The sequence below is a fragment of the Alternaria ventricosa genome (assembly GCF_023758065.1).
Source record: "Alternaria ventricosa strain BMP 2768 chromosome Unknown scaffold_14, whole genome shotgun sequence".
NCBI lineage: Eukaryota > Fungi > Ascomycota > Dothideomycetes > Pleosporales > Pleosporaceae > Alternaria > Alternaria ventricosa.
The window spans coordinates 753892-776273 of NW_026055694.1; the positions used below are offsets into that span (position 1 = coordinate 753892).

The 22382-nt window shown below is 52.5% G+C and overlaps 4 protein-coding genes across 4 annotated transcripts; 3 read left to right on the plus strand and 1 right to left on the minus strand.

Moving 5' to 3' along the window:
• Nucleotides 1–119: 119 nt before the first annotated feature.
• J4E93_007825 (uncharacterized protein) lies at nucleotides 120–579 on the plus strand (the record flags this gene model as incomplete). Its single annotated transcript, XM_049345729.1, has 2 exons — nucleotides 120–498; nucleotides 560–579. The coding sequence occupies 2 exons, from the start codon at nucleotides 120–122 to the stop codon at nucleotides 577–579; spliced, it is 399 nt and encodes a 132-aa protein (XP_049197256.1).
• Nucleotides 580–2617: 2038 nt separating this feature from the next.
• Nucleotides 2618–3582, minus strand: J4E93_007826 (uncharacterized protein; the record flags this gene model as incomplete). The annotated part of the gene is made up of 4 exons (XM_049345730.1): nucleotides 2618–3025; nucleotides 3069–3212; nucleotides 3307–3335; nucleotides 3432–3582. The coding sequence occupies 4 exons, from the start codon at nucleotides 3580–3582 to the stop codon at nucleotides 2618–2620; spliced, it is 732 nt and encodes a 243-aa protein (XP_049197257.1).
• A 3362-nt stretch (nucleotides 3583–6944) lies between these two features.
• Nucleotides 6945–8367, plus strand: J4E93_007827 (uncharacterized protein; the record flags this gene model as incomplete). Its single annotated transcript, XM_049345731.1, has 3 exons — nucleotides 6945–7013; nucleotides 7061–7610; nucleotides 7658–8367. The coding sequence occupies 3 exons, from the start codon at nucleotides 6945–6947 to the stop codon at nucleotides 8365–8367; spliced, it is 1329 nt and encodes a 442-aa protein (XP_049197258.1).
• A 3954-nt stretch (nucleotides 8368–12321) lies between these two features.
• On the plus strand, nucleotides 12322–21819 carry J4E93_007828 (uncharacterized protein; the record flags this gene model as incomplete). Its single annotated transcript, XM_049345732.1, has 3 exons — nucleotides 12322–18644; nucleotides 18701–18914; nucleotides 18979–21819. 3 exons carry the CDS (start codon nucleotides 12322–12324, stop codon nucleotides 21817–21819), a joined length of 9378 nt encoding a protein of 3125 aa, XP_049197259.1.
• Between the last annotated feature and the right edge of the window lie 563 nt (nucleotides 21820–22382).

The following is a 22382-nucleotide window of genomic DNA, read 5'->3' on the forward strand; positions in this document are numbered from 1 at the left end:
CCTCTCCCATAATAATTCAGCCTCCGTATCCCTCTCCCACAAGAACCCGGCACAACGAGTCCTACGCCGCCATCGACCCATCGAATCCTAATCTCAGCCAAGCAGAGAAAACCGTCATCATGACCGGAGCCGGTAGCGGTATTGGTCGCGCGACCGCTCTCGCCTTTGCCAAAGCACATGCAGCGAGAGTGATCCTAACCGGACGTACTGAGTCGACCCTTCAAGAAACCGCGAAGCTACTCGCAGACAGCAAGTCAGACTGCATGGTCTTCCCCGTTTCAGCAACCGACGAGACTGCGATGCAGAATGTTGCTGAACAGGTCGGCGCATGGGATGTCCTCGTTCTTGCCGCAGCGCACATCTCTTCGCCGTCCTCGATCGTCCAGAGTTCGCTGCAAGACTGGTGGGCAGACTATGAAACGAATGTGAAGGCGATAGTCATCGCTTCACAGGCTTTCATTCCTGTGGAGGAAATCGAGCTGGAAACAATAGATTCAGGTGATCGGGATTGTAATCACTACTCTTGTAAGATCAGACGAGAGCAGCGCAATATATACAGGCGAGCGCGTAAAACACTAGTACAAAAGAGAGAAAGCACGTGATTGACCCAACAGGTGCTCGAACACCTGTTGCGACAATTCCGAATGCGAAGTCTGATGCAGCGGCTTTGTCGCCAGCGTATACACTGGAATATCGGCCTACCTCATGTCGAAGGTCGCGCAGACAAAGATCGTCGAGTTCCTTGCTGCGGAGAACCCAGATCAGTTCGCGTGTGAATCCTGGAATAGCGGATACAGGTATCTTCCGAGGCAGTGATGCTGATCCACCGCGATTGCCGATGGACTTTGATAAGTGTGTATCAGAAAGGGCGAGGACAAATGCTAACTACTCCTCAGCGGAGCTCAGCGCAAACTTCCTAGTTTGACTGTCGTAACCAAAGCTGAGTGTGCAGCGATAGTTACGTGATATTTGATATTCTCTCCGACTTCATTCATGTCAACACAAGAGTGTGGGTTGATAGATGGTACCTAGGGACTGGGTCCCCAAAACAAGTAGATGCATGCCCACGGTTGAGACATGCGGGTTCAAGAAAACGGAATCGAGCCACAAGGACTAACGAAACCGTGCAACCGTCTATAGGGGGAATTTACTGCACAAGGCAAGTAGACGCGCCCAAAGGGATTGTGGTCCCAGGTGCTACAGTGAAGAGCACAGCACTGGGGCTCCTTTCGGAGCATGAAGAAAACGGAGTCGAGCCACAAGAACTAACGAAGCCGTGCACCCGGCTAGGAGGGAATCTACCTCACAAGGCGACCTTAGAAGTAGACGCACCCAAAGTGGATGTCCCAGACGTGCTACAGCGTAGAGCACAGTCCGAGGCGCTACAGTTAAGAGCGACGGGGTGTTTACAAGTAAACGTGACCAACGAGCAAAGCGCCAACTTCCACAACATCTGGATTTGTGAAAGAGACGAAAAGTTCGCGGTAGGGAGTAAAGAAGCGACGGCCAGAAAGTTGTATATATCTAGCCCACGCTAGCAAATGCTAGCGAGCGCACGGACCAGGAAGCAAACATCCAGCGATGAGGTGAGAAGCCCGAAAGAGCCCTTGACAATACTAAAACGTCTCTTGCTGCATCCAATCTCCTCAACGAGTGTATAACGCCCTGTGGCTGTGGGGTATGATGCAGAAAATTTTGATTTGGTTCGATGGGGGGCAGTTCATGCGGTGCCGTCACGTGCGTGCACCTGGATTCATGCCCAGGTGTCAACCATCTTCACGTATAACCAAAACCCAAAACCGGCCTCTGAGATCACCCACGAGCTACTTCCCGCCTCACCTCTCGCGTAAACCTACCAACACACCCATCCAACCATCTCCCTATCCCCTAGGCCTCCAAATCACCTGACCACCACAAGCCAGCCGCCCCGCCAAGTCCCTCCAGTGCCACACCAAGCCCCCAAGTTCCAACGGCGCAACCACCATAACCAACAAGTGCCAAACTCCGATCTCGATCTGAACACGCGTTTCGCGCCAACAACCCCAACAAAACAACGACTTTTCACTGTTTGACTCAGCCCCAACGGCCGTTGGTGCTCAAGCCACAGCTGCCACGAGTCAAACTACAACTCCATTTATATGACATCATCGACCGCATCGACCGGAAGGAGCGATCCGCGGAAGGTGCTTCCTCCGATGCCGAAGCATGGGAAGGCACACACGTGGACCAGCTAACGGCTAGCCTTAGCAGGGAAGGAGCGAACATCAATCACAGGGTACGCAACCAGGTTTGCGAAAGTCTAACGAGTCCAAAGTTTGAAGACACGAGGTAGGGAAATTTGACAAGTTGATCTTGAGCGTCATGAGCGATAGCCATTCGTGATTAGTTATCTGCGTGTTCGTATACGAGATCTACGGGATTCGCGTCGTTCTGTATGTGACTACAATCTCCGTCTCGTAATAGAGACCATCCTCATTTCAATGTGGATAGTTATGCATAGTGGAAAACACCCAAGTCCTTAACGCCGTTATGCGGTATCCAACAGTTTCTCCCGGAGCATTGATGCAACTCTTCGGTGTTGGATCTCCCGCAGTTCATTATTCATCTTCTACGTATATCACCGCGCCTCCGCGGGGACCTCAGCCGCTGGCTTTGGCATAGGCTTGAGCTCCGAGCCTGCCCCGCTCTCAGCCCGCTTCCGGCCTGTGAGGGAGAAGTGATGGCTCGAGCTGGGTCGCTCTTCTGTCTTGTCGGCGTTGTTGTTGTCGCCGAAGCGCGAGAAGATACTGCGCTTCTTTGGTTGCGGCTTCGGCTCGTCGTTCAGGCCCACCTCCTCGAACCCCTCCTCGGGCACTTGCTCATGGCTTTCGCTGTGGCGGGGTTGTTGCATCGAGGAGCGCGGTGTGGCACGCGAACGGCGGACATCGAGCGAACGTCTGGTATCTACGGAGCGGCGCGCATCGAGCGACTGGCGGGGGTACGTCTCGTGAACATTGTCTTGTATTGGAGAGCGCGCGGAAATGTCCTATATCCATTAGCGGGGTCTTGCCACTGGTCGCATAACATACAAATGACCGCCTGTACGAGTCGAAGCTCTCGCGCGAGATGCTGAAAGGCTCGTTCTCGGCGAGCAGACTGCGGTGATTTGAAGATGTGGTAGAGACGTTGGACTTGGAGTGCCAGAAGGTGGGCTTCTCTTGCTGAGGGCTCGGCTGTCGCAACGTCAATCAATGTCTCACGCGCCGACATGCGCGCGTGTCGCTGCCCCTCCTGCATCCGCAATCACATGGGCTTGACATTGCTTACCGGTAGGTACACGCCGCTGTCGTTTATTTCTATCACAGTGTAAGCGCCCATTCAGCCGAAGCACTGATGCCGCCCCAGGAACATGCTCATGTTTGAGCCCCAGGCGCATTCGCAGGAAATCTCACCACTCAATTTGTACTCGACAGGGTCCTTGACCTGCACGGGTGCGGCGCCCGAGACAGCTGTGCTCTTGAAACCGTTCTCCGGCGCGCTCCGCTGGGCCTCATCAACGGCCTCAGGCACACCCGCGCGACGAAAGGGATTGCGAATAGGCATGGTGGTAGGGCGCTAGGGATCAAACAAGGCGGTACGAGAACAGAGTGGGGAGTTTCAGTAGGCTGATGTAGATTGAAAAGGCGAAGAGGAATGGTAGGTCGCGGCTGAGATCATGACTTCTGCGAGGCGCCAATCGGGCAGGAACCAATTGCCCTAATGTGGCATGGCCTCGGCACCTAACAAGATCCGATTCAATGTCCTTGTGTGAGAGGATGGCGCAAAACCAAAGACGTCATGTCGCAGACGCGCAGACTTGATTGACTGTTGTCTGTAGAGATTTCATCAGCCGTCGAACCAGGAACGCTCTGGGGTGCAGATCAGATCCCTGCACGACGGTAAGCCAGGTACCAGAGAACACACTCAGCTCACCACAGCCGCGCCTCAAAACAGCTTGTTTGTACCTCACACAGGCTGACCTGCGTTATCGCGACTAGAGAACTGCTCACCGGCGGTATCCTTACCTTTGCGCTGGCACGAACGTTCGCTACGGCACCTTGCGCTAGTTGGGTGCGGTGCTGTGATGAGGCAACTCATCTAAATCAGGCTGCGACGGGAAGATGCACCTCATGTCCGAAACATTGGAAGATCTCCTTCACCGAGTTGGTGCTGCGATGAAACGCGGTTCGCGGTTAAATTTGGTTTCTGTGCCTCAGCCATCAGCGTCGTCCCCACGATTCGAAGTTCGCACGGCCGAGACGCAGATGCAGCAACTCCACTGCTGTCGGGCCAGCCCCTCTCACTCGATCTAAGACCAGGATACCTCTGTGCGGAACATGAGGCTGTGCCCATGTAAGCAAGGTCGGCAACGTTCGAGATCCCAGCGGAGTTACATGAGATATTTCGAGTGTAGACACTGCAGGCGATCCATGTGATGGAATGGTAGCTGCGAACTCTCGAGACGGACCTACCGCGGTAAGTAGGGTCTGGTCTGCTTTGAGTCTCCCCGACAACACTTTGTAGTGTTTTGAGATGCCGTTTGCCCTGGCTACGGATACTACGGATACTTGCTAACGGTAGCCGCATGGGAAGAAGGAATTCGCCGTACATGAACCACTTCGAGATGCCGTATCCGCGACACTGGGTCGGAAGATCAGCGTGTGGTAGTCAGGTTAACTCAGCCTTGGTGGAGTGTAGGAATGTAGTCGCATTTATGCCTTTTGTTCAACAATATCGCGCTAGATCCAGGCAAATATTAGTAGCTGCATGTTGGTCAGTGGCCTGTAGTCTGAGCAGAGCTTTCAGCGCAAGGCTGCGTCGAGGCTGGACTTCTGCAAAGCAAACACGCATGCAGGAAACATCCCCACCGACGCTTGTCGAAGTGCATGGAGCAGATGCCAATCATGACCTGCAGCTTCCCCTCACCCTGATCACCACTGCGGACTAGTTGCAGCACAAAGCTTCTTCACTTGTGTTATTGTGGTGAAGAGCTGCTAATCTTATACGAGCGCGATTATAATGCCCAGAAACTGGAAAGCGCCGGCGCATTATTTGAAGCTTTCGGATCATGAGATGGCATGGGTACGAAGGATTCGCAGATACGAGGACTAGGGTTGAGTCAATAATTTCGCGGCTTACTTTGCAGGACTAAATCGCCTTGTGCATCCTTTGCCTTGGCTGAGGCACCAAGACGGAATCACCATCATCGTCTCGTCATGATCCAATTTTCTAGAACGAGAAGTGGCTTCTGATTACTTGTGGCTGAACGCCGCGAGAAAAAATTGGGCCAACCGTGGGGCCAACATTGAGTACGGCCAACACGTTCATCATGGCAAGGGCTTTCGTTGGGTAATTGTGTAGAGACGATGCTTTTTGAAGGCACTGAAAAGAAGAGTTGGTATGACTAATGATCGTGTGTGATCAGTGCGCACTGGCGAGTGGTAGAAGATTCCGCGCTCGCCTAGACAATCGATACAGTCCCGGCATGGTGGCGAGCGACGAGATGACCCCAAAGTGTGCGCTGGAGAAAAGAATTTGGGACCGGCCGGGAGCGGTGTGCTGGGAGTGACCGTTACACCAGAGTAGACGCTGTGCGCCGTGCCCTCAAAGAAAGCCAGGACGTGCCCCGCTCCCATCAAACCATCATGGTGGAGAAGCGAAAACCCATCGATGCGGACGATGAACCTTGAGGAGTGCCAAGTCGCGACGAATGGAGGAAGGCCTTGGGCAAGAAAGTGGGAAGACCGTCTCAACCAACGACCGCGGCATGCCAAAGCCGCCAGCCCGCCCCAAAATTGGACGCCCACTTAATGATGTGTGTAGTGGCTGAAGACGCTTCTGCTGTGCGAAAGCCATCGTGCTGTGCAATTGTGACGACAGCCTCGTGTTTCAGACGCGTGAGAATGGCAATCCGACTCAGAACAGAAGATCAATCAACCTGAGAATTAATACGGTATGATATTGATCTGATGTCTCGAAACACTCGGAGTCGTCCATAGATGGCAATTCGTCATTCTCGCTAGCCGTCGACAAGCGCGCGAACCCCTGAGGCCTTCCCTTCTTAGCGTACCAGCATGGCTCGGATTCATCGTGGTTCCCAGCGGCTGACTTCGCGCGCATCAACGTCGATAATTGTGTCCATATTCTTGCGTCGATATAGACCCCATCCTTATGCCACACCCACCCGGGGCCTTAAGCACTTGCGGCGTCACGGCTCGCGATAGGCTCGAGATGCTCCTGGCACCACCCGAGAGCTTACCTAGGTAGGGCTCGGACTGCTTCGTATAGATCCACATACCGCAGCCGATCAATCATTCAAACAGTCAACGTGCCACATGGTCGCTTGCTAGCTAGTCTTTGCTATTTCAGTCCTACATCCCGCAGCGTGTCAAGAGACCCCTGCTAGCCCCCACCTAACTTAGCGCTCGAACAGGGAAGCGCTTGCCCTAGACAACCCAGCCAACTTTTCACCACCGTCCACGGGTGTCCCGTTGTTTCTCAAGCGCGGGTCCGAGAGTTGACAGTCCAGCCGCGCTGCATGCAATATAATAAATCCTTTCCCAACCCGTCTCTCGCTCCCTGTGCCTTCCGCCCCCGACTCGCTCCCCGTACCCATCTGCGTGAATGATAGGTCTGATTCATTAGTGACACCTACGTTTTACACTCGTTTTTACCACGCCATTCAGTCTCCAAGGGTCCGGTCTTAAAACCCCCGCCTGAGACTCCCGTCGCTCGCTGGCTCCTCTTTGTCCGGATCCATCTATCGATACCAATCTAATCAGGAACCCCCCATTCGCTACTGCTCTACCCGTCTGCACCCTCCTCCCCGACAGGTGTCATTTCACAGTGTGCCTGCCTGCATCTCATCTCCACCCCACCTGCTATTCTTACCTTGATCTCGACATCACTCCTACTCCACCGCAAACATGGGCTTCGGATCCTCCGACGGCAATGAGTTCTTCCAAAGCTGGGCCTTATGGCAGAAGATGACTTTCGTAAGGACTTCAACCAACCGCTGACTCCGCCTGCTAACGCCGTACAGGTACTGGCCTGCGGAATTGTACTCACCATCTTCTTGGGCCTGCTCAAGCTATGGTACGACAAGAACAAGGTCCGCAAGTACAGCAAAGTGGACAAGGGCAAACGCGCAGCCACTCCGGAAATGCTCGAGGCGCAGCCAGTAACCCAGGTGAACGAGGAGACCAAGGACGAGATCCCATTCGGTATCCGCGCGATCCAGAGCGGTATTGAAGTCGACGGTGTCTGGATCTCGCGTACCAACACTCCCGTTGGCAGTAGCCGTGCTTCCATCGTCAGCGAACCCCCTCCATATGCCTCGCAGTCGCAACTCTCCCTGCCCCGGCCCGTCGCCCAAGGTTCCAGCCGCAACAGCTCGCGCGGTCCCAGCTCTTTCGACCGCGCCGTCTCCGCTGAGCCCATTTCAGCCCAGGACTCCCGCTCATCTTCGCCTGCCCGTCCTCACAACCATGAAGGTCCCCGCTGCAGCAACTGCAACCACCACGTCTCTCGCAACAGCGCCCTCAACGCCCTGGAATCTCCCTACGCTACCCGCAACTCTGGCGCTACTTCTCGTGAGTATCGACATGCGCAATAGGATAAACTATGCTAACAGCCTTAGCTCCCCTCGGCCAACATGGACAGTCTGCAAGCAACTCCAGTCGCCGCACAAGCGACGAGTCCGACTACATGGCAGCTGGCCAGGACGTCCGCACCTACGAGTCCGCATACTTCAGGCCCAACCAACCCATTGACCCCAAGACCGACCTCGAACTCCTCCGCAGCCATCGCCTCTCCCACGTCGCCGAGACTGGACAGCTCACTCCTCGAGTGCGCAAGCCAGGTAATAGCGGAGAGTGGGCCAGCGTGGCGGACAACCAAGTGTCCTCGGTCAATGGTGTTAACTATTTCATGCCTCAGAAGTCACCTTCTCCTCCGCTAGCTACTGTCGCCGACCAAGCTGAAGACGTTTCTGCCGGACCGAGTCACGATGGCAACGCAGCGAACCAGGCAAGGCAAGCGGTTCCCCTGACCGAGTCCTACGCGCCCAACGCTCCCTACTACCCCGACACCTACGAACCCCGTGGCCCTCACCACCAATACAGCTACGATCAGGTGCCGTACGAAGTCAACACCGAGCAGAACCAGGATCGCGATGACCACGTCCTGCGCTCCGTCAACTCTGGCTTCCAGGTTCTGAAGCCAGGCACATTCCAGCCACCCACCCCTGAGGAGGTTGAGCTCGCCGAGCGGAGAACATCAAAGAAGCTCCAGAAGAAGAGGAGGACATCCGGTGATTCGCGGAAATCAGCCTTTACCGAACAAGTCTAATTTTTCATTACGATAATGATAATTTCGCTACGGCTTCCACCTCGCCTTCACAACAACGTGCCGGCACCAACTGCATTGATGTTTTTACAGCGTTTAATTTTGTATCATCTGGCAATCTCTGGGGCTTCTTCTGGGCAGCATTCTGGCACTGGGTACTTTGCATGTACGGTTTTGGAGCATGGACAGGCCCACCTACTGTTGTTTTTCTTTAATTCACTCTCTCCGCCGCAACAGGTTGCTTGGCATACCAGAAATGCGAGCGGCGTTGTAGTAACCATCATCATAATCGGGGCGTTATAGACACAAAATGGGCACACCTAACGATCGACACGTAGCATGAGTACCAGGGATACGGGCTCATTGCATAGCATATAGTAGAATCACGAACTTCTTCTCTAATCCATTCTCGAATCTGACATGGTCTGCGCAGATCTGAGTGACCACTCTACTTACAACAGACTACGGCTATAATGGCTCAAGACGACGAAGGATTAGAGTTCTCACCCCCTGAACGCCCGTGGCTTGAATTGGCGAGGCACGGTAAGACGCCAAGTTCACAGTTGCCGTCCGTCGTCAGCAAAGCGGCACGCCACTCAGCTGAACAATGTGTGCTGACATCAAAAAACTAGGCAAGTAAGCCACGCCCGACGTCACATGCCGGTGATTGGACGGGATCCAACGGGGCAAAACAGACTCTGCAGCAGGCAGAGAAGAAGAAAACCAAGTCTTACTTACATGAATGATTGTACGTATGTGCGTGTATGCATAGGGCTGGAAGGAAGTCTCGGTAATGGCAGCCTGGACGGCATGTACATGAAGCTACTGGATACGCGGGTTGTGAAGCCGCGGGAACTTAGGTTGCCGGTTAGCCTTTAGTTGTTGAATACCTGCTCATACGGTGCGGTGAACATAGGCCAGTTTGTGTGAACGCATGTTTACTTGTTTTCGCTTAACGTGATTTGATGGGGTTCGACTGGAGGATGTGAACGGAGAAAGGAGAGCGTTACGTCTCACGTTACGACAAAGACGCGTGGTTCGGGATGAAGGTTGAGGATGACTTTTACAGGTTTCGCTCTCGGCCTTCTAATGACAAGTAAGGGCATCGAGCTACGAATCTCGCAATTCATCGCCAGAAGAACGCAACCAGGTTCCTGGACCGGCAAAATCGGCTCCTACCTACCGTCTGCCGTGCCCCGACCCGTGTCCCTGTTTTCCTCCTTCCTTCTTTTCTCGCGTAACTGCCTTGTTGAGTGGCGTTTTGGTTTAGTCGGTCTTGGTACATTTCCCATTTTTCTACTCCATCTTCTTTTTTTGAGAACGTGCGTTCTTCGCCTTCGGCCCGGTTGTCATCTCATCTCTTTGATGAAGAGAGAGAAGGGAAGATGAGGGGGCTCGAGCGGGATGCGGAGATTGGGGAATCTTGTAGCTTGCCGAAGTAATTTGCCTGGATACGGGTGTCGTGATAGAGCGACTGGAATTCGAAAACGGTCTCTACCCACCCTGCCGATTTCACATGAACAGCCAAGTTACATATTCTCATGCATTCTGAACTAGCGCGATGTAGATATTTCCAATACCTCGGCTTCCACATTCTAGAACGCGCTGCCCTTGCTGAACATACATGCTGTATGCAAGGCGTAGAGTCTTGACCGGTGAGTGGGAGATACAAACTATCGTCATTTTCCAACAACACATTCATCGCCGCGCGCTACGCCGTTACTGCCTAGGTAAGAAACCCAGATACCTAAATTAGAAATGTCGAGCCGTGTGGCGTGCATACATGCTGCGGGAGGCTTTCTCACGGTCTGGCGCAATCGATAGGGCGTTAGGTTAGCGAGAAGGCGGCAGCGGGGTTAAGTCGCGCCTTCCTATCCGCTGGTGCGCGCCTGCCCAATAACCTGCTTTGCGGTGCAGCGTCCAGAGAAGCCTCATCGTCATTTACGACAACGACCTTTTGAGTTGTTTTCCCCCTTACGCTGCAAATTCGCCTAGTACCCTGACGTTGCGAACATGGGTACACGTGGATTACGAGATGTAAGAGGCGGGGCGTTGTGATGCGCTGGCCATTTACATAGGCGAGGCATTCAGGGGACAAGGGCGTAAGTACTGGTCCTAAGAGGTGTGATTGACGGTGACAAGTCACCGTCACTGTCGCACAGTATCGGTTTCAGATGCATTGGTGCAGGATCTGTGTGCCAATCGATGTCTTGTCTCTGTAGATGAGTTTTGGGATTTGATCGGTACGGTCTACCGTACACCGGGTCGCTGTTCCTTGATCTTGTCTGCGACTGTACACCTGGTGCAGCTGCTGCCCTGTTTTTGACCTGTCGATCAAAAGGTACAGATCCGCCCAGAGGCCTTCTAGACGCGATCGTCCGTCGTTCTTACCGAGTGCGCTGTTGTGCGTCCGAGGCGGATTGTCAGCGTTGCAGGTATGTGTATATTGTGTATGAGAGAGTTTTTCCGCGAATCTGAGAAGATGACGGCTACGGTATGCAACATGAAGCGAAAAAGCAGTACGTCTGGCGGTGGCGAATCGTAGAGCAGGTTTCAAGAGTTGAACTTGGTGGAGAGGCGAAGGGTGACGGACGACGGCTGAGATACATAGCAACTCAAGGCTTGCATGACTGAGGAGGTGAACAAGCCGCTCTGATTCTAGCGCATCGTTTGCAGTGCTAACGGGGCATCGAATACAATGAGGAGACTGAAGAGGAGACCTTCTTGCTCCGTAATAAGAGATGGATACCGATATATGTCGCTTCTAGTCACGTGATATGACCTCGGAAGGGGATATTGGAAGAATTCAACCGAAAAATTTAAGAAACCTACGTTACTCTGAGATCTTGTTAACGTTCAGTTTCATGACGATGTAGACTGCAGCACACCTTATCACGGTGGTTAACCCTGACTTGTATGAGGTTGGAATCGATCGTGATGTCGATGATCGGTTAGCGCGCGGATGCCGGGCTGATGACATCTTGGGGCTCCGAGGTTACTTTCGACGACACATCAACACTTTGCTCTTCGCATGCTGGCACTCATTCTTTTGGTCTCGGATTTCGACGCTTTATCACTGCTGTACGCATTAATTCCATGACAATGTCACTGGAGGCACAACAGACCCGTGGACGCGTCTTGCGCGGCCCAGCTTCGCCGCAACGCGTGACGTCGCAGCCTCGCGCGGGCAGATGTCTTTCAGATGATGGCCACCAGCAAGAGAAGGATGCTGGGTTATGCAATAGACAAACATTGAGGGAGGCCTCTTGGGAATTGTCTTCAGAGTCGGATCAGTCTGCGACTGTTGCCTGACGCATCCTGGCTTTGTACTACACGCACGCGCCACACAGCCACACCATTGGGCCATTCACTGACCGGAATGACGTGTGGTCTTGAAATGCATGAAGCAGGAGAGCATATCAGATATGGCGTGGGCATTTCAGTGTACTCAGCCTTGTTGTTTTGCAGACAGCGACGCCCATGTCGCGGCGAAGTGATGAGGCGGTGGGCAATCGCTGCGCAGCCTTGGAGTGCTCAAGTGAAGGTGAAGTCTGTTTGCCTGTTTAAGACAACAACAACGCGCACAGTCGAATTTCAGTTCTTCCAAGCGAGCATTTCTCTTGCGTCGTACAGAGATTTCGTCCACCGTCTTTCGTCTTTTCCCCCCACCTTTTACTACCGTTCTCGCTACCACGACACCACACTTTCTCCTCATCGTTTTGGTCGCGACTGTTGCTATCCCATCTTCGCTACTGGTTGAACACCCTGAACAATATTCTGCATTCTGAATAGACACACCGGATAGCTGAGCCCATTAGGTACGTGGGGTCCGTCGCGCCTACAGCGCAAGTGCACTCGCACAGCAGATACCGATACCCTTAAACATGCTCCTGTTCAGGCAAGGTTACACAAACTGACTCATCTATCATACAGTGTACTCCCTGTGGTGTCTACACCATGGCATCGGCAGCGGCTACGGCCTACGCCTATCACCATTTGGTACTTCCTCCGAAGCTCCCGCAGCAGGACGACCGCAACGCCGCGCACGACTTGACTCTTGTCGATATCGCCATTCACGCTCTTGAGTCTCTGAAACCCTTTGTCAACAGCGAGCATGTCGGCTCAGTCGAAGTCGCCGTAGCATCAGTCAAAAACCTTCGCGGGTGCCGCGACCACCATGGCAATAACAGTGAAGGTCAAGTTCGAGACGTTCTTACCAATGTCGCAAGCGGCGTCGCTACTGGTAAAGTTCCACTGGAGATTAAAGAGCAGAATGCTGGGATTCTTGTCGGCCGATCTTCAGACAAATTGGTCTTCGAGTTCTTCGAGCTTTCTCCTACGAACGAGGCGGCTATGCATTCAGGCCGACTAGTACGAGAGTTTCCTGCCCATGCATCACAGATATCTATCGGAAAGGTCAACCCCGATCTTATCGAATCGATCTCCAGGACCATAGCTACAATGACGACCCAGACAGCTCCTGGCTTCCAGCCCAAGATAACCAAAAACAACAAGAGTATGGACGAACAGCGCGACACGACGCATCCCGGCATGACAACTGACTTCCTCTCAAACCTTATCGCTGCTTTCGGCGAGCCGACAGATGTACGCCGTAGCACGAAATATACCCGGGAAGAGGTTCTTTGGAAAGACTGCTTTGCACCATGGCGACGGTCCCCATTATGGCTCTTGTTACGCGTATCGCTACAGCTGCTATTCTCCCGAAAAGCACCATCCAGTCTCCATGTCGACGGTCTGTACAAAGCCTTCATGATCTTCATGCTATCACGATTACTCGATCTGGGGAAGCAGCACTGGAAAGATATGGGTAGCGAGGCGATTCATATCACATTGGCCAAGTTATCCCGACGGCTACGCAAGTTCGAGCTTCTCAAGCAAAAAGAGTACCTACAGCCAGGCTGGGCACAACATATTCATGACAGGATGATTAAAGCCCACAAATTCATCGACCAGCACTGGCAGAATCAGATCGACGACTCTCAGGCCAATATCGACTTCAGCACCGTTGCCCAGCTCAAGCCTAAGGCCGATGTCGACATGAAACTCTCCGGGTTAGATGCATTCTTGTTGGCGGTCACGTCTCGTCAGCGAGAAGTCTCGTCGTCTACCTTCACTCCCACTTCCGAGTACCCATCTTATCCAGCTACTCAATTACCGGACAGTATAAAGTCTCCCGGTTCTCATGGAGACAGATACTTCCGCCTAGCCGCTTTCGAGAAGTGGGTCGAGCATCATCTTGCTAAGTGGTACACTTCACATCTTCACGATGGAGATGCATGCGGGAGACTACGTACAATCATGACTAGCTACTATGACGTGGCTAGTATCATGTATGCTGGAGTGCCTATCAGCCTTTCCATCATGTATCTGACGCTTACTGGGCTTTGGATCGCGTGCGACCGGATCGCATGCACGATATATCCCATGCTGGTCGAGTATGATCCTGAGGTTGATCTGGCGGAGTTTCAATCCCTGACGCTTCCCCTCAAGAGCCACCTAGACCGCTTGAACGCTTCAGAGCGCTATGTACGAATGCGACAGGACATAGCGGTGAAGGGAAGACCTTCTGTCTATCGAAAATTTGGAGACCCTGCCTCGTTCGCTGTCCGTTACTTTGATCAGTGTGAGACTCTTCAGGCTACACTATCAGATATCGAAGTTGATGCGGCTGTCAAGCGCAAGCGGAAGTGTAAAGAGCTGGCAGATCTCAAGCGACAGTATCAGCAGTACATGGACCAGTACAACAGCAACGTATGTGAGGAGGTATGGGAGATCTACAATCGCAGACACGGCTACAAACGAAAGGTCCACTCCAATAACTGCAGCAGATGTGCAGCGAAGGCCAAGGCAGATTCCCTTACGATCCGGATCTACGAATGGCCAGTCTCATCAAAGACACCTGTAGCAAAGGCTACGGTGTTTGAGTTAGTTGTACCGGATCCCTACAGCAACTGGCGCGATGCCTCAGCGCACTTCATTGCCACAGTTCTTGGCTACCAGGATGCGAACCAATCACGACCCTCACACTCATACACGCTCAACAACCACCAGGATCTGTCCCATCTACTACCCAATGGGTACCATCAGCGGAGAACAGTCCCACTCTCAGATGTCAAGAGCCACACTGCCACCCACAGGAAGTTGCAGAAGGCTATTCCTCACTTGAACGATGACGATGTTTGCCTTAACAACTCTCTACGATACGCCTACTACGACGTTTCCAGCGGTATCTTCAACACTAGTAGGCCCAGTTGTACAGAAGAAGTCCCGAAGAAATGCCTATACCCCATGCCAAAGCGATCAAAGGCTCTTGAACGCTTCATGTATCGCCCGCCAACATCTCCCGATGGTCTACCAGCCAACGAAGTTATCGCCAGTTTGTCTGATTGTCCAATGCACTTCTCGATCGACGAGTATAAGGCTTTGGGCGCGCTACCGCTTGGGAGCAACCTTGTTCATTCGAACGTTCTTGCTCAGCTAGCGATTCCATCAGTCGACTTTACAAAGATTGAGACGCAATGTGTCATTCTCCAGGCTGCACATCAGGCGGGTCCGCCAAGTCAGTGCATAGAGCGGTCAGGCCACTCTATCCTTACAGAAACCTCGTTTGGCCATGCTATGCTCGCGCAGCTTGAGAGCAACTTGAGCCGCATCGAAGAAAACTGGGAATCATGGAGGGCTGCAGCAACATTCTCCCTACTTACTCGACGAGTACTGAGCTTGACACGAGCCCAGGATGTTCGTTCTCGCGCGCTTGATTACCTTGAGACTTTGCGAGCGGTTTGCTTGAAATGGTTACGACGCTTGAAGGAGCGAGTGGCTGCCTCAACGGACGACGGCCAGCGCACAGAACTTTGGAGCCGCGCTACAGAGGTAGCGCTGCTGTGTACCTCGACCTATGATGTGGAAGAGTCTGACTTTGAAACTGTGCTTCAGCAAAAGTCGGCAATCTCAACGTTGCTTCAATCGTCTATTGTTGTGCAAGAGCACTGTGGAACCATGCAGTCGGATTTCACAGAGCTTTTCGGTATCTCACTACAGTCGTGGCATTCATTGATGTATCGCATCCTTCCGACACTACGAAATCGCGTCCTCGAGGATGACAGCGGTCTTTCGGATGCCATCAAAGCGAATTGGGCCGCATTCAAAGAATCGAACCCCAGGAATTCTTGGAGTTCGCTGGACGAGAACCGCCAGAAGCAATGGATGCTCACGGCATCTGGCTCGTTGCCGGTGCACTTCAACTTACTCACTGGAGAGTTGCTTGTCAATGGCCTTCCGCTGGCTCGTCTTCCTGTTGAGTATGAGCGCCATAGGATGTATGAGCCTTTGTTTCACAAATCAGCTCTGGAAGTTGTGCCAACCGATGAAATCGGGTTCAGGTTCTCTGCCAAGACACTATACCATGGCTACAACCTTCACTTCGGAATGACGGGCCAGGATATGATCCTGTCCGCTTTCGGAAAGGGTACGAGGCGGCTTGAGTTGGTACCTTCACGTCTTTTCCAGGGTTTGTTACCTCAGTCCTTTGTGACAGATGCCGTACACTGGTATGATTTCAACGCTCAAGAGCTCTTGTTTCGGCCTATGTATGCTCCCTGGTCGACTGAAGACGATGATACACGATGGCGCCTCGTACGACACGGAACGTCATGGCGGCTAGTCAACAAGGACAAGGTTACCATCTGCGTGCGTAGCCCTACAGCTCGTACCATCTCGAGCATTTTGGCGCCTCTGGAGAAACCGCTACACATGCACATGCGTCTTGTTGGTTCAGACAATACTTCTGATCTCCGCGTCGAGATAGAGCTACCGCGACTACAAATCTCGTTCGAATTCGTCGAAGCGACTGACCATTTGCGCTCTCGCCAATTTCGCGACATGATTATCGACTCCGATCAAACCATGGGTGCCCTTGTTGGCATGCAAAGCCGGTTGATATTGAGGTCAGCGGAAGGTCGGCGAATGATGATCGTTCCGGAAGGATCAGTCAGTTTCGCGAAGGGAGACCTACACCATCCTAAGGTCAGAATTCTAGAAGACTCGGCAACTCGGATTCGCGCTTATGACATCGATGAGACTCTTGGCCAGATAACTGGAGATGGAAGCCTGCGAAGCCGCCTGATCTTGTGCTACATGCACGCGCTAACGTCTCACTGCCTACCCGATCCTCTGACTGGATGTACCGGCACTGAATCAGCTATCTCAATTCTGAGATCGGCAGCTGTTCGATCGATCGACATTCTCTCACCAGAAGATATAGATCTTCTGACCTGTCTGGCAAATCTCTCGGCTACGAGATCGTTTTATCCCGAGAACCTGAAAGTAATGCAGCGTACGAAGTGGGATACGAGTCTCCCATCGCTATCGCAACATACTTCTTTGCGGTCTCTCATATTGAGCCTATTACATCAGGTTGGGAGGATGCAATTCTTCTACCCTGACAAATACAATGACTTCGAGTTGATCAGAAAAACCCAGAAGAAATTGATGTCGTCTTCAACTGCCTATTTGGATGAGCGATCTTCAATTCGCAATGCCACGTTCCACGTCGCCGGCTTTGGTGCAGAGCACTTCAGCTCTGCAGAAGACTCGTATTACGACCGGCGAGACGTCCAATTACATTCCAAGAGAGGAGCTCAGTCTCATACGACAGCCAAGCTAATGCTACGGGATCGATTCAGCCTTCACAACCCTATCACAGACCTCAAAGTCAGGCTTCTCCAACAGCACTTCAAACATGCTACCATCCTCGGAGTGAATCGTTCCTTCGATCCTGTAAGTCTCCGATACGATTCAAAGTGGCTGGACGATGCATCAAAAGCGATCATAGAGCAATGGTGCACTCTACAACCAGGTCTAGCTGGCGTGTCTACCAGCAGCAAAAACAGATACGACATGATTACATGGCTTTCTACGATGTCTTACGCTGAGACAGCGGACATGGGTGTCATACAGTCGTTTGCTGCATTCTACATCTCACAGGACTTTTCCACAGTACAACCACCTGCTGCTTCAAAGTTCGAATTAGCTAAGGGACATGTCTTTCACCAAACAACAATCGAGAACATCTTTCAGGACAACGCCAAGCCATTCGAAGATTCTCGTGAAGCGATGTCACCGAAGTCGGCATCAGAGACTGAACAGCAGCATCACAACAGAATGAACTCTTTGTTTCGACAACGGAAGAATAGTGCAATCCAGAAGTTCGTGAGCGGCTTGAAGAAGCAGTGGCCGATACAAGTTCCTGCATTACCGCAAGCAGCTGCAACTGACACGTACGTTAACGTGTCCGATGCAATGGTCACGGTCCGCAACCATTTCTACAGCTGGTACGATAACCACATGTTCATGGAATACCTTGGAAAGTTATCGACGATCATGGCACGACAGGCAGCATCGCAGATACTGGCACCACGGCATATTCTCACCTCACCGCCAAAGCAGAACAGGCTCAGCGACTCCGTTCGGCATCTCAGCGTGGTGGATGTTTTCACTTCGAGTCCGTCTCTATCTATCGGAACCCTTTCACTGACAGCTCCTTCCGAGCCTGCGGTTACGGTTGCCAAAGGATATCTGCCTGAGAAGCACTCGGAGGTGAAAGAAAGGCTTGAGAAACTTTGCCGAAGGAACATGGTATACGCTACGTCCAAGTGTGAGCGAGAGTACGTTGAGAATCTACGATCAAGCTGCGATGCCCTCAACTCGTTTATCAACAGCAACGTTATGCATGACGAGTTAGTTGCAGATGTTCACGCTCTGCTACGAGCCTATCTCGCCGAGTGCCAGAACCATCTTGAGACCTTCAACTCCGCATTGAAGGGGCTTTTTGGCCATCAAGTGGCCTTTCAGATACAGCTGTCGCCACGGACCTGTACAAAGTTTTGGCTCAGTCAGCTACACAGAGACCAATTCGACACACTATCGCCTGCCTGGAAAGAAACTGTCATTCAGTATGCGCTCGCTATCACCAATTTACAACGCGCTCAGCGACTACTCCGCTTGTCCAGGAAGCCGGTTGATCTCGTTGAAGAGCTTCGCCATGTTGGACACAGCAATTGGGATGTGCATCAATACCCAGAGACTCTTCTCATCGAGGCTGAGAGCGGAATTCTTGTACGAGCTGAACAGGAGTTCATCGCTAGCCAGATGCGTTCGCCAAAGGATGGCTGCAATATCGTGCTTCAACTGCTCATGGGCGGTGGCAAGAGCTCAACTATTCTTCCTATTCTTAGTGCTTTCCATGGAGACAAGAAGAAGTAAGTTTCTCTAAGCTCAACCGATCGAACTACAGCATACTAATATTAGAAACTAGGCTTGTCCGAGTGGTCATTGCAAAACCCCAGAGCCGACAAATGTTGCAAATGCTGGTCGCTAAGCTTGGTGGTCTCTTGAACCGAAAGGTTTATCAGATGCCCTTCTCACGCAACCTCCGACTTAGTGCTCAAGATGCCCACACCATCCGCGAGATCTACGAAGAATGCATTCGCGAGCGCGGTGTATTACTGATTCAACCAGAGCATATCCTAGTAAGTCAGAGCTGTACGAAACGCATATGAGACACATACTGACTTCGTACCTCTACCCCTGCAGTCTTTCAAGCTGATGGCAGTGGAATGTGTTCTCATTGATCAGCCGGAAACCGCTCGGAAACTGTTAGCAACCCAGCAATGGTTCGATGACGTGTCATGCGACTGTATCGACGAAAGCGATGAGAACTTCTCGACGAAGTTTGAGCTCATCTACACGATGGGCAGTCAGAGTTCGATAGAATACGCTCCAGAGCGATGGTTGATCATTCAGGATCTTCTAGCGCTAATCCCCACTGTGGCGAAGCAGGTCAAGGAGACCCATCCCGAGGCGATCAGTATAGAAGGCGATGGCGACGGGCGGTATCCCAGGATGAGATTCCTACGACCTGACGCTGCCGATCTGGCTTTGCGTCTACTCGCGACAAAGGTCGTTGAATCAGGCGTAGGAAGTCCATCTCGTTCGCAGTCTCCCACCATGCAGGCCGCGATACTGCGCTACATATCCGTAATGGAGCTGGAAGTTCGTGAGATCGAGAAAGTCGAACACAGCAAGTTTTGGACCGAGACGACTAAGCCGGCACTACTACTTCTGCGCGGGCTATTTGCAGGGGGCGTGCTGAACTTTGTGTTCTCACAGAAGCGGTACCGCGTTAACTTTGGTCTCGACAACTCACGCACTCCAGCCACTCGACTAGCCGTACCATATCGCAGCAAGGACTCTCCTTCACCCAGGAGTGAGTACTCACACCCCGACGTTCTGATTTTGTTGAGCTTGTTATCCTGGTATTATGAGGGTCTCTCCAATGAGCACCTTTTCGATACCTTGATTCATCTGTTGAAGTCCGATCAAGCAACCATTCACTTTGACGAATTCGTCAGTACCGCGTCTTCAAGTTTACCCAAGGCCTTCAGACAGCTTTCTGGCATCTCCATACGCGATCGGCACCAGTGCGTCGAGGAGGTCTTCCCAGGATTACGGCATTCCAAGAAGGCCGTCGATTATTTCGTCTCTCACTTCGTGTTCCCCAAGGAACTGAAGCAGTTCCCTCTCAAGCTCAGCGCGAGCGGTTGGGATCTGGCGATCCAGAAGCCGAACCCTACGACCGGCTTTTCCGGAACAAACGATACCCGGCATCTTCTCCCACTCAACATGCACCAACTTGATCTGCCAAGTCAACAACACACCAACGCTCGGGTCTTGTCATATCTGTTGATGGATGAAACTTCTGTGGCCCATTTACCCGCACGCGCCGTTGGTAGTACAAGCAGTAAAGATGGACAGCATCTTCTTGCTTTCATCGAGGGGTTACATCCAGACATAAGAGTTATACTGGACTGCGGCGCATCAATCCTTGATATGAACAACCGAGAGGTGGCTGAAGCTTGGCTGAAGCTACGAGGCAACGACGTCGCGGCCGTGGTGTACTTTGAGGACGAGGAACTGTCTGTCATAGATCGCGCTTCCAAGATCGAATCCTTCCAGACATCTCCATACGCGAAGATGCTAGATTCGTGTGTCGTCTACTTGGATGAGAGCCATACACGGGGAACAGACATACCAGGATTACCACGACACTATCGGGCTGCCCTGACGTTAGGCAGTCAACTGACCAAGGATCGCCTCACACAAGCAGCTATGCGACTACGAAAGCTCGGCAATGGCCAATCGGTGTGTTTTGTCGTACCCGGGGAGATACTCACCAAGATCTACGAACGAAACGGCAAACCGCCCGGTACCCCAATCGACGTTTATGAGGTACTGGCGTGGGCGACAGGCGAGACCTGGTCTGATATCAAACGGTCGCTCCCACTGTGGGCAGTGCAGGGGAACCGCTCCGAGAGCCACAAGCACTTGTTGCTGGATGGTGCCAGCACGGCTAAAGGAACAGCGGAGGAGTTCCTAGAAGAGGAAGCAGCAAGCCTGGAGACTCGATACAAGCCACGCAAGCCAGACAACGATGGCTCAAAGCACCTCCAGGATTGGGACGAATCTAATGAGAACATCGTCAAGATTGTATCACGATGCTGTGATTTCGAAGCCATGGGCTTTGGCTCAGCTGCGCTATCGGAGGAGCAGGAACGCGAACTCGCCCCGGAGATCGAAGAGGAGCGCCAAATCGAGCGCCCACCGCGCCTGAAGGCTCATCCACATGACTTTCACCCAGACCTTAAGCGCCTCATCGATACAGGAGAGTTCTGCGTCAGTTCAGAAGCATGGGGACCGGCCTTCGAAGCCCTCTGCACCACGAGCGCTGCCAAGGATGTTGATTTGAGCAAATTCCCTGACGACTTGCTGGTCACAGCGGACTTCTCACACACTGTTCAAGTCCCTCCAGGATCGACCCGCGCGTCTTTCGTATCCGACTCGTACCAACGACCTGTACAATTCGTACTTTCCGTCCATCGCCAGGGAACTGTTAGCAACCTCATCATTGTGAGTCCCCACGAGGCCAACCAGTTGTCACCTCTCCTCCGGCAGTCGAAGACAGTCTGCCTGCATATCTTCGCGCCGCGTTCCAATGCCAGCTACGCATCGGTCGATGAGCTCATGCTATACAATGTCGGCCGCAACTTCTTGCCTGGTTCAGTCTCGCGTAGCTTGACGATGCAGTTGAATCTCTTCGCTGGGAGCCTCTATCTACGATCGCTGTCGGAGTACGCCGAGATCTGTGACTTTCTTGGTCTTCTTAAGGGAACAGCGAAAGACGGTCAGGAAGTATATGCAGATGGCTTCATTGATCCGCCAGCTGGGATCTGGGGGCTGGAGAAGTCTCCTGTGCCCTTCCTGCGAGCGCTACTCATGAAGATCCGGCGGGAAGGAGAAGGCGTCGAGAAGACCCATCTGGGTAGGATGCTAAGCGGAGTTCGGCTGGAGGAGAGCGACTTTGTGGTGGAAGAGTAGTTGGCTATTTTGACGGTTGGTGACGATGTAGAGAAGAAGATTGGATGAGAGAAGAGAGAGAAAAGATGTTACACGAAGAGGCGGTAATGACATCGGCACAGCTCTACACCACGGTTAGAAGCACTGTCGATGTGTCAGCAAGTAACAGATACAATGCACCTTTGTGGTATAATCTCTTTGGCATAATCGCGTGATGCTTCCGCGTTTTTCGAGGTGTCGCGCGTCGCGTGTCGCGCTCGGTACTGTCATCGCGCCATTGAGACTAGCGCGCCCACGTCATCAGCACCAGCCCTGGAGGAGGTTAGGAGTTCCTGTCATTTGCTGCATACACGCCATTAAATCCTAACATCTATACAAGTCTCGTTGTTATGTATGCGTCTACCTCCATGATGCTGCTAATTACATCTTTGAAGAGTGCGACACGAGTTACACCCACTACTACAGTCGTGCGCGCGATTCGCTACTTCCGGACTCAACACCACACCCATACAATCAGGCATCACTTGTCATCAAGATGTTCGTAGAGCAACCTTCTCGATTCGCGCAACTCTTTGTCGCCAATA